The sequence below is a fragment of the Zonotrichia leucophrys genome, chromosome 10, assembly GCF_028769735.1.
Source record: "Zonotrichia leucophrys gambelii isolate GWCS_2022_RI chromosome 10, RI_Zleu_2.0, whole genome shotgun sequence".
Taxonomy (NCBI): Eukaryota; Metazoa; Chordata; class Aves; order Passeriformes; family Passerellidae; genus Zonotrichia; species Zonotrichia leucophrys.
Genome location: NC_088180.1, coordinates 2,180,460 through 2,192,544, shown reverse-complemented (window position 1 = coordinate 2,192,544; position 12,085 = coordinate 2,180,460). Strand labels below are relative to the sequence as shown.

The 12,085-nt window shown below is 47.7% G+C and overlaps 1 protein-coding gene across 2 annotated transcripts in view; it reads right to left on the bottom strand.

Moving 5' to 3' along the window:
- The window catches only part of CSNK1G1 (casein kinase 1 gamma 1), a 91,438-nt gene that overhangs the window by 8,272 nt on the left and 71,081 nt on the right, over positions 1–12,085 (bottom strand). For both annotated transcript variants that reach the window (XM_064721933.1, XM_064721934.1), the window contains exons 7-11: positions 11,728–11,962; positions 9,307–9,392; positions 7,225–7,309; positions 5,451–5,599; positions 3,369–3,473 (exon numbers count right to left, since the gene is read on the bottom strand). In XM_064721933.1, the coding sequence (XP_064578003.1) occupies positions 3,369–3,473; positions 5,451–5,599; positions 7,225–7,309; positions 9,307–9,392; positions 11,728–11,962 (660 nt within the window). The remainder of the gene's footprint in view (positions 1–3,368; positions 3,474–5,450; positions 5,600–7,224; positions 7,310–9,306; positions 9,393–11,727; positions 11,963–12,085) is intronic.

Sequence of the window (12,085 nt, the reverse complement as noted above, 5' to 3'; positions counted from 1 at the left end):
CCATGGATTTCAGCACAGCCACAATTACACTGACAGTATTTAACTACGTCTGTCAGGCCACACACAGCAGAGCACCTGGCTCTGCAGCAAGATGGGATTCACAAAGCTCAACCTCCCTCAAACACATCTTTTTAAACTAAAATTTGCAACATAAACTGAAGCCAAACATTTAATTTCACCCAAAGGCAGTACCACACGCTGATTCACCTGTGCAGTACAGAAGGAAACATCCACACCTGCTTGACTGAAGAGAGGGTTGGGGGCTTTTTGGGTTTCTGCAGAAAAGTAGATAGGATGCTCTGGCTAACAAGATTCCTCTTTGCCCTCAACAGAAGAACACCAGGTGTTTTAAATTATTAGAACTTCATTTATTTTCTTAGAAGAATCACTCTGCACTTGCACGTGAAGCTCAGGTGGGTCACTATTGGTGGTTAGGGTTTTTCCTTTTGTTTCTTTCTCTCAGGAAATGTTGTCCCATCTGTTGCTAAGATACTTAAGAGAACAAAAGATGTGGCTGGGAGGAGGAGGAGGGGTAAATGTGCAGCTGGCTACCCTCTTACTTGAGGGGTTTCTCTGGGGAAGGGCAGAGTTACCACAAGATTTGAGGCTGAGGGAAGGAGCTGGGTGCAGCTCTGCTCTCGCTGTCAGATTTTAGGCTGAGGGAAGGGGCTGGGTACAGCTCCCGTCTCACTGTCAGCACTGGGGGAGAACGTTTGAGCTGTTGTTTACTGTGGGGAGAATTCACTGCCACTGCTGGAGCCCAGCCCTGTACTGCTTCTTCCTTAGTGGGGGTGAGCCTTTGCTCGTAAGAGAAGCCATAGGACTGGGACTTTATTAACACCCAATCAAACTGGAAAGGACCCTTAACATCTAGTGGGATGCCTAAGAGCAAAAACAAGGACTGTGAGCCCCTCCCTGCTCCAAGGGAGCCTCTCACGGCCATGTTCAGGAGCCAGGCTGCCACTACCCAGCCCCGCCTGCCAGGACACCCCACGGCTCCTGCTACAGCTGTGGAGTTTCTGATACATTCATTCACTACTCTGGGATCTGCTCATCCCAGCCATGACAGCCACGGCTCCGAGGTTCCTGCTGCGGCCCTGAACCTCTGTCAGGCCCGGCCGCCATCCCTGCGTGAGGGAGCGGCGGCCGCGCCACAGGCGGGAGAGGCCGGGCTGGGATTGAGCTGGGATTGGGAATGGGATTGGGGCTGGGATTGTGCTGGTTTGGCGGGATTGTGCTGGGTTTGCGGATGGCTGGATTGTGCTGGGTTTGGACTGGATTGTGCGGGTTTGGCTTTGCTGGTGGGTTGTGCTGGGTTTGGGGTCAGTGCCAGAGCTAGGCTTTGTGGGCCTTGTTATACACACACACTGGTAAAGAACTGCTCATCCTTTCCTCATCTCTGCCTGAAAGCCCCTTCATTTCAAAGCTGTAATAACTGAGAGGGAAGGGGGTCATGTTTTTTCCATTCCAAGGGAGGTTCACACCTTCCTTGGCAGACCCCTGTCTTTCAAACCAAGGCAGTCACCCAGCTCAGATGACAGCACATGCAGTGCTCACCTAAGACCCAGGAGGATTTCAGCACACCTGAACCCAAGTGACCAGTGGGAAGAATGCTTCCCAGGTCTGGGAAGTGTGGGACAAACACATCTGTGTTGGCCTCAGCTGAATGAGCCACCATGGATCTGGCCAGGAAACAAGAGGCTCCAGTGGATAAACCCAGGTTGTGAGCAGTGAAAGTGCACCCAGGGAAAGATTCCAGAAACACCCCCCCAAATCACATGGCAAAACTAAAGACAGAGGGGGGAAAAGCTCACTCATCTTTGATTAAAATACTTCACTTTCCAGAGGAAAAGGCTACAAAGAAGTGATTCCACATTAGCTCTTTACTAGGAGTCAAATATTGTAAGAGAGAATCTGCATTATTAGACCCAAGAACAAAAATTAGGCCATTAAATCTGGAGACCCAAACCCATGCCTCCGATTCACTTCTTGAGACATTTATTTTTTGCTTTTTTTCCTTTAGAGAAATGCTTTGCTGAAGACTTTAAGGGAACATCCTTCAGAAGAGAATTATTTGTGTTTTGGTGAGAAGAACTTGATTTCCTCCATGGCATATTAAACAATTCATCATCCTATAATGTTTAGGTGAAAACATGAGAAAAGCTGCTGTGCAATCCAGAACTGGACTATCTGTGCAGCTCAGAAGAACAAGGCCTGCAGGCTGCCTGCATATTTTGGGATTTCTTTGTGCCTTTGTGAACTAAAATGCCTGAAAACGAAGCCAGGTGTCACTGTGCTGTCAAGGAAACACGATGCCTCGCACATACACAATGTGAAGGTCTGTGGTAAAGGTGGACAATAGGAGACTGGCTGAACAATCCCCCCAAAATCAGGGGGTTACTGCATCCATCAGGGTATTTATTAAAGCAGATGACTGTATCAGGGCTCACACACCAGCCCACACTCATCACCATGCACACATACTGCAAAAAACCCGGCCTCCTACAGCCAAGGAGGGGTTATCCTGACTGCAGCTGATGGACTGGGATGTGTCCTACCCTGTGTTAGCTGTGTGACCCTTCAGAGCCCAGGAAGGCTGAGCCCAGACAGGCTGTGACACCCACAAACCTGTACCCACAAACCCCAGCTCGAGGAACTCAGCAGAACCTGGAGGTTGGGGAGCAGAATAAACCTGGAACCACTCCCTGAGAATAAGAGCAGCAACAGCTCCAGCTGGGAGATCTACTGCACGTCTGAGAATTCTGTTAACACAGAAAACCCAAACTCTCAACACCAACAAAACAGTACAATGACAAAGGAAGAAATGGGAAATTCAATTTCCCTGTGGCAGCTCATCCAGACTGTGCTGCCCTCCTGAGGGTTCTGCCCTGCCTGTCCTTTGTGCTCTGCAACCCTCCCACTGTGAACTGGACACGCCATGAAGGACACATGGATGTTTTTGGGACACACATCCTGTCACAGCCACAAGCTCTGTGGGCAGAGGGAACATGGGAACCTGCACAACTCTCAGTCTGCTCCACAGTCCATGTGCTATGAGTAAAAGCACCTCAAAAATGTGGTAGTCACAGAGTTTAACCATGCTGGATGATCGACTTTAACCTGTTTACCCACAAACTACAGAAAAACAACCCCATTCCAAAGTGGACTCTGGTTAGCTCACCATACTGAGGAATTCCACTGGTTGATACCTTATTTCAACAACCGTCAACATTCTCCTCAAATCACCATCTCTAAATTAAGCGGGATTTGTCCCTGCTATGACCAAGAGTCAGCCCCAGCCATCCATAATGCCATGTGGCTCCTGCTTGCCCAGTGCCAGGGAACTGGGAGAGAGCCAGGGAACACACCTGATTGCGGAGGGCCTGCTGGGATGGTCGGTCCCGGTGCATGTGGCTGTCTCTGGTCACTGCAGAGGTCCCAGAATCCACGTGGACAGATCCCACAGGAGTAGGCTGGAAAATAAGGTGTTGGTTAGGGCTAAGATTCTCACATACACAAACCCACCTTGTCAAGCCAGCAGGAAGAAGAAAAACATCAAATCACTGCCCAAAGGAGCCAAGGAGAATTACAGGCAGGGCTATAAAGTCCCTGTGATTTACAGACATGAAATTTGGCGGTGGATACCAGCACCAAATGTCTTGTGTAAAAATTAATTAAGAAGATACAGTTAGGTGCCTGTCTCGATGTCAGATCACACCTAGTGTGTCTCACACAGAATTATTACAACTGAAAATATACAGACTTGTTTTCCTCATCCCATTGTCTCACCACTTGTAAAAATCACGCTTGCATAGAAACAGGACGTGTTAAAATTAAAGCTTCATCTGCTCTCTTCTCACCAAAGTCATAATCCCTGCTCCCAACATCGAGATCTCCATGGCAACCACCGTGGTTGTCAGCAATAGCACACTTGTCTTACAAGGTGCTCTTTATCAACTGCCTTTGTAATTAAAGAAAAACGAAGGGAAAATCTTGATTCACAAAGGGAATGATTTCTTAGGAACTCTGTTGAGCACAGTAAGCATGGGGAACACTAAATATAGTTGGGACACTAAAGCAGTGGTACCAAGTTTAGCACGGATGGCGTTTGATCTGGCACCAATGACAATTCATTTACAGATGTCATTACTGCTCTTGGGGGTGGGTTGTGAGCAGAATGATCCAATGATCCAGAACAAAGAGCTTTAGATTCTTCTACCATATTTCCCCATGATACATCCTTTGGCTAAGGTCTTCCTGAGTTTAACTGGGTTTTGATGGTAAAAGTCGTGCAATGAGATCAGGGTGATGGTGTACATGGAGTCATGGAAATGCTAAATGGAGGTTGGTTTCTCCCACTTTTCCATGTACTGTACAGAGCTGGTTCAGCCTCTGAGCATCATCCAGGACATTATGAGTTCAGGAGAGCAAGTTCAGATTAGATATTTGAGAATAAATTCCTCCCTGTGAGGGTGGTGAGGCCCTGGCAAGGCTGCCCAGAGCAGCTGTGGCTGCCCCACCCCTGGCAGTGCCCAAGGCCAGGTGGGACACAGGACTTGGAGCACCCTGGGATGGTGGAACAGTGGAACGTGTCCTGCCCATGGCAGGAGGTTGGAACAAAGTGGGCATTGCGATCTTGCCTTCCAGCCCAAACCATTCTGTGATTCCAATATCCACTGAACATCCATCAGAGCCCTGCCTCAATCTCCTGTACCTTTTTGATGGGAACGTGACCATTACAGAGGGTTTCTGTGATTCTCCTGCTTTAAGATGGATTTTAGATACTGGTCTCCAATCCTGTGCTGGACTAGTCTAGCAGTCTCATAATGATCATTGTCACAAATAGGAAAATGAGGCTTGAATGTCCAGAGAGGTGGATGGGGCCTCTGTCCCTCAGGCACTGCAAGAACCCCCTGAACACAACGTCAGGACCTCTCACTGTGTTGAGATTTGAAAGATTCTGTCACAGACACATTTTATGAAAAATCCTTTTGCTAGGATTGTTGTCCTGAGAAGCTGAGAGGCCTCAGAAATGAAATGTGAACAATGATTATCTGCTGCTGTGGAATGCAACAGGTGCATCTGTGGTTGTTTCTAATTAATGGCCAATCACAGTCCAGCTGTCTCAGACTCTCTGGTCAGTCACAAGATTTTATTATAGTTCCTTTTTTATTCCTTGCTAGCCTGCTGATGAAATCCTTTCTCTATTCTTTAGTGTAGTTTTAATATATAATTTTCTTTTAATATAACATAAATCATAAATAATAAATCAGCCTTCTGAAACAAGGAGTCAAGATTCTCATCTCTTCCCATGTCAGGACTGCCTGCAAATTCAACAAGATTAAATCCTAAACTCACTGGCATTAATTGGGATTATTGGGAGCAGAAAGGCAGTGCTGGGGGAGCAGCACCTGGAAGGCAAGGCACGGGATGTGGCAGGGACAACTCACAATTGGCCTGCCGACCCAGTCGTAGGCGTAGTCGAAGGTGTAGCCTTTCTTCTCAAAGAGCTCCGTGAAGATGGTGCGCAGGTAATCGTAGTCTGGTCTCTCAAAGAAGTCTAATCGCCGCACGTAGCGGAGGTACGTGGCCATCTCCTCTGTCAGAAAGGGCAAAAAGCAGCAGATTTTAGCCTGAACCTTCCAAATGAGTTCTTAGAAACCAGTGTCTGGGCTGCCAGCACTACCTCTGGCTTTTCTCCTACAAGTCATGGTTTTCCCAACAGTCCTCAACGGAAAACAATTCAAGCAAAGATGGAAGTCCCGCCTCTGCTCAAATCTGACTTCCACACCTTGATTTATTCTATACATTTGTATAAAAATAAACAGAGTGAGAAATAAGCTCACTGAACCTGACAACAGGCTGCTCACAGGTATTTAGAATGCTCTTGCCCAGAGAAGCTGTGGCTGCCTCATTCCTGAGAGTGTCCAAGGCCAGGCTGGATGGGACTTGGAACACCCTGGAATAGTGGAAGGTGTCCCATCATGACATTGGCACTGCCTGAATATTCAGAACTAGACTAGAAGGGGAGGCTCCAAGGTTAATTTACCTGAAGAGGGTTAATTTACAGACCAGGGTTTGGTGTTAAGATAATAAGATAATTGCTTTCCTGCATCTGGGTCTCACTTTGCATGCACAGAATATTGAGTCCTAGGAGCTCATGTCCTGCCTTTTCCCAGCTCTCCCTGGGCTCATGGCCTTGACTTCAGCTGACAAAAGTAAGAACAGTACTGCTTATTGATACTTAACTCTGTCTGTGGCTTGTGGCTTCTGTGGAGATAAAAGAGGGGGAAAAGAAAGGAGAAGAAAGAATCCTCTCTTTTAAGTACCTCCAGAAGGTGGAGAACAACCAGTTTCAGGCAAGGAAGGGACACAACTCAGCTCTCTCATCTCCTATCAGCCCAGACCTGAAGGAGCTGTGAGGAGGAGTACTGGCCAAAAGATGAGAACAGCCAACCTGAAGCTGTTCTGCTTGGAACCAGGTGGATTTTGGAATGAGACATCTGGGGAATTAGAGTAAATTGAGTGAACAATGACCCCATTCCAGGCTTGCTGCTCCTCATGCTGGGAAAGACATGTGGCAGTACAGGAATGGGATTAATTGTGGGTGCTCTCCCTGGTGTGAGGCCGTCAGAAACACTCCACAAAACCTCCCAAGCCCACTCTGTGCACAGGGGACCCTGGGGAAGGCACTAACTCTGTACCCTGCTCCTCCAGCTCCAAGGTCTGGTAAACATGAGATCAGGTGCTGGGCTTGGCTAGAAGCACTCTTTAGTAACACTCTCCTTAAAACTGCTCCCAGAAGGTGGGATTCATGGACAGACACACCATCCCATCTTCCAAGCTGGCCACCCACACCTGCAACACCTGAAAAACCTTCCATTTGGAAAAGAATTAACTCAGTAGTTTCAGCGCAGTCATTTGGGAGAGGGAAAATAATGAGGAGCTCTTTTTGGAAGGAAGCCAAGAAGTAAAACAGGCATACAAGGCCCTTGAGCACTGTCCAGCCTCCTTAATGAGAGGAGTTTTGGTCAATTTAAGACCTCAGGCCCTGCTAATTTATAGCAGCAGCTTCAGTTGTTTGCCAGCTTGAGGAACAACGTGATGGATACACGTCACCCAATACTTTCTGACAGAGAAAATGTCAGAGATGTGCAGGCCCATCCCATTTAACAAGGTATGGCCACCTCCAGCTGCACTCACACGATCCCATCAGGGCTTTACCTGGAAAGTTCTCACAGAGAACTTCAACTGGAGTGTTTCTCTTTGTGTCCCCAATCTTCTGATATCTCTCTTTTAAGGTGTCAGCCTGCAGCGCACAAAGACAAAACAGTTGTGGAGAAAGAGTTCAACCATGTGAGAAAGGACATGCTGTGTGGGAAGAAAAACAAGGTATTTAATGTCCACTCTGGGTGACATCAGGAGATGCTACTTGTAACTGAACTGCATCCTGGACTGCACCAGTGGGAATATTTCACAGGAGAGAACATCCAAGGATGTTCAAACATCTTCGTTCATGAAAGGCAGGACCCTCATTAGTGTCTTACAGGGCTCATTTCTCACAGCCCAGTCCTGAGGACTGTACAGGGAAGGTTTTATGGGAGAAGGAGATAAAGGTGCATGAACTGTGATGGCACATCTGGTCCTCCCCAGCCATCGAGCTGCCTTCACAAACAAATGCACAGCAGTTGCACAGCACATTCACAGCAATTTGGGTGAAATTCACAGACCCACTGCACAGCAATTTGAGTTTTCCTCTGTGCAACAGAATGTTACCACATTGAATATGACTCTGCATCAGTGCACTTCTCCCAAATCCCAGGCTGCTCCCACACAGCCTTTTCTTTCACCCCCAAAGCATCCACCACTCAGCACTGGTTTAATATCTGGTCAACAAGAAAATGAAACTATTTGCAGCTGGATTTCCCACCTAAATCAACCTGAGGCAGAGAACTCTGCTCCAGCTGGCACCCTAAAAGTGGGGTTTCTTGCCTCCATTTCAAAATCTGTCAGTTAGACCTGGCAGCAGCATAATTAGCACTGCAGACATTCTCTGCAGATACAGCCCTGACAGCACAGACCAAAAGTCTAAGCTGAGGAGACCTAGAAGGGCAAAGATGCCACATTCTAAATCCAGCTGGATTTAGACTCCTCCAAAAGGAGTCAACTAATTCTTATCAAGTTTAACACTGAACTGAGGGACTTTTGTAAAACTTTGTATAAACTTGGAATTTTTTTAGAATAATTTACAGGATTCATTTAAAGCAGATGAGTTCAACTAAGCCAGAAAGAAAATACATACTAGAATAACACACTTACAGAGAGGCGTGGACATAAAATCAGAGAGAGTCTGATTTCTTTCACAATCCCTTTCATGCTTGAAAAACCTTTTGTTGCTTTTAGGAGCTGTTGCCAACATTTCTGGCATGTGCCTGATGAGGCTGAGCTGAGACTGACTCTGGATAGGTGGTAAAAAAAAGCTGGACAAGTTCTATCAACCCAATTGGAAGCCACTGACCAATGCAGAGCTCTGCCAAGCAGCTCCTGAACCCAAAGCCTTGGCTCCTTTTTCCAACAGGAGCTGCTGTCTTTCCTGATGAGCCTAACTTGATCAGTCCCTTCACTCCCTTCAATGCCAAAGCTGAACACAGTAGCTTAATCATCAGGGAGGTGATGGAGAAGTGAAGATGCAGCCTCCAACAGCTCTGGAGCCAGCAAATGACTTACTCCTTGTTAGCTCAGCTGATGGATGTTGGCGGCAGTCAGCAACTCAATTTCTTGCAGCTCTCCACATTGTACACAGCATCTCATAAACTCCCCAGCACTGAGTGTCCAGTGTCTCTGGAGGGAAGCCAAGTCCAATACTTGTGCCAGAAAACCAGTTTTTCAAGCTGAAGTCCATCTGTGCATCTAAAGCCATCAAACTGCTCCATTATAAACAGGGATCACAGATGCAGCTGGGGGATTGTGTTGCCGTAACTGGAATTTCATAAACAATCACTGTGTCCCAGTCACGCTCCAGTTCAGGGCAGCTTCCAATCACAGCTCTCCCATTGCTGTCCCTGTCTCTCTCTGTTCAACCTTCTCTCCAAAATTGTACCAATCTGGCAATTTAAAGTGCCAGGTAAAGTATTTCTGCCTTAAAATCTTCCCTGCAGCTAAACTCAATGCCTGGGTTAGGCTGCAAGGACACAAAGGAGAGGACGGTGTTTCTGGCTGGATTTTGCCAATGTTTCCCCAGAGGATTCTCCTCTGGGTAGAGACTAGCCAAAGTTTTAAAGGACAAAACCTGAAGCTTGAACCTACCTTCAATCCTTGCCAGGGCAGGCTGCCTCGGAGGAAATACATGAACATATGGCCAAGGGCTTCCAAGTCATCTCGACGACTTTGCTCTGAAAGAGAAGAGATGACAAATTATTGCTGCAGAAGCAGAAATGGCTCTGAGATCTCAGCAGCAGCCACACCTGTACCTGAGATAAAGGTACCACAGGGACATTCACTCACTGTCTGCAGCTCAGACCTTGTGCAAAACCAGAAGCTGTTTCAGAAAGCCAGAAAATGTGTAAAATCAGCCAGAAGCCGTGAGGTAACATGGGAACTGCACAATCCAGCCTGAGGCAGAATGGACAACTCTTAATTGCCATATAATAATATGGAATTTAAAAAAAGGAATAAAGCAGTGCCTCAATTCTTCTCTGACCTAGCAGTGTCAGTGTTGCCATGTGGTGCTGGATCATTTCCTCTGGACTAAATGGGAATGGGATGCTCACAACCAGCTGCAGGGATCTACCCTTGCACAGTGCCAACCCTTTCCCAATTTCCTCTGCTGCTCATCAGAGCAGATCAAAAATAGCTCCTTCCAGCACCATGGAACACTTGCTGCTGCTGCTGCCACATGCAGATGTTGTAATTATAAATGAGAGTGGGGGAAAGGGGCACAGAGCCAAAGGAAAAATATTCTAAAACAAGCAGCCAAAATGTATCCAAAAGCCCTGGGGAGGACAGAAGAGAACAACAGATGTGGAGGCAACACTGGGCTGGGCTGAGCTGCACTCTGGGGTTCACTGAGCTCGTGGACTCATTTGGTGCATCCTCCCCTCCTCTGAACCCCACCTGCTCCAAACAACATGATCCATGATCCAGAGCAGATCCACTGCAGCCACTTAACCTGCAGGAGATGCTGGGAGTGGGAACACGCAGGAAAAGGGAACTGAAACAATTCCTGCAGTTATCCTGATAAAAAGGAGAAAAAAGGAGGATGCCCTGGGTAATTTAGTGCAGTGATGCAGATGGCCTTCTAGGAAGATGGTTGAGTGCACTTGTCTCTCAGAAAAGCTGGAGTCAGACTCCCGTGTTTGAAACGTGACAAGATTGATTCCACCTGGGCTGGTCTCACCAGCGAAGCATCAGCTCCTCACAGCCCCTGTGGGCAGGGACAGCCCCCTCAAATACACCCCCAGAACTGATCTGGACCCTTCCCCTGCATGAGCCATGGTGGGAGCTGAAATCCTGTGGGAGATGGGTCCCAAGGAAGGCACATGGTGCACTTCAAACACAAACACATCTTCCCTCCACATCGCCCTCATCAGCAGCTTCCCAGCCTGCTCCCACTGCGCCCTCCCATTCCTCCATCCCTGCCTGACTCCTCACTTGCCAAAATTAGAAACCAGGCTCATCCCTCCTTACTCCCCAAAGACAGTGAGCTCTCCAAGTGGGAGCCAACATGCACGGAGGCCTCCTGGAAAATATTCCATTATCTCACTGCTTGTATAGATTTAAGAGAATATAAACATTTAATAAGTTATTTTTTGCCTTTCAGCCACAGAAATGTAATCTTGTGTTAGGAAAGAAAGCAGCGAGGAGAGGAGATGAAAGCCAGGTTTAAAGTTATTTAAATCATTCATTTTCTCCAACCAGTTACTAGGTCAGGGAACATCCAACTCTAACACCTGGAACTGGAAGGCACTGGGACAGTGCTGTGCTATAAAAATCTATTTGTCTATCATCCAGTGCAGCAATCACTGCCTGCCTGCTTGTCTTTTATCAGTGCAGGGCTGCTCCCAGTTATTTAGTTCCTAATAAAAACTGTAATTATCAGGCTTCCAACATTTCAGCTGGCTCAATTCCTCAAAAGAAGGGAGAAAAAAAAAAAAAAAAGAGGCACACAACTGTAAACGGCATTGGGAGGTTCACAAACAGCTTCAGGGGCACAAGAGAGCTCAGCCAAAATGCTATGGGAGGTCTGGCATGCTGGAATGTGTCCAGGGAAGGGACAGGAGCTGGGGAAGGAGCACAGCACCAGGAGCAGCTGAAGGTGCTGGGGAGGCTCAGCCTGCAGAAAAGGAGGCTCAGGAGGGACCTTGTGGCTCTGCACAATCCTCTGACAGGAGAGGGAAGCCAGGGGGGCGGGGTTGGGCTCTGCTCCCAGGGAACAAAGGACAGAGGAACAAAGGACAAGAGGAAACAGCCTCAAGCAACACCAGGGAAGGTTTAGGTTGGATATTGGAGAAAATAATTCACTGAGAGGGCTGTCAAAGATTGAACAGGCTGCCCAGGGCATGATGGAGTCACCATGCTGGGAACTGTTCAAAAAACGTGTGAATGTGCCACTTGGGGACGTGGTTTAGAGGTGAACACTGCAGTGCTGGTCAGTTGTTGGACTCAGTGACCTCAGAGAGCTCCTCCAGCCTGAAGCACACTCTGCAAGCTGCCCCCACGCACACAAACCTTTGCCAAGGTGTGTGTTGATGGACATGTATCTCGCTGTTCCAGTGAGACTCTTGTGCTCCCTGTAGGGAATGTGTTTTTTGGTTTCAGGGTCGATGTACTCCTTGGCCAGTCCAAAGTCTATGATGTGGATGACGTGCTCCTTCTTGTTGCCCTGCCGGCCGATGAGGAAGTTCTCCGGCTTGACGTCGCGGTAGATGAGGTTCTTGGAATGCACGTACTCCATCCGAGAGATCTGCAAAAAGGAGGGAAATGTGAGCAGAGCTCTGGCTCCCAGCAGAGCTGCAAGAGGAATGTGTCATCCCCTCCTTTCCAAGGCTATCATGCTGTGCTCCCTGCTTTATTCCCACGGAAATGG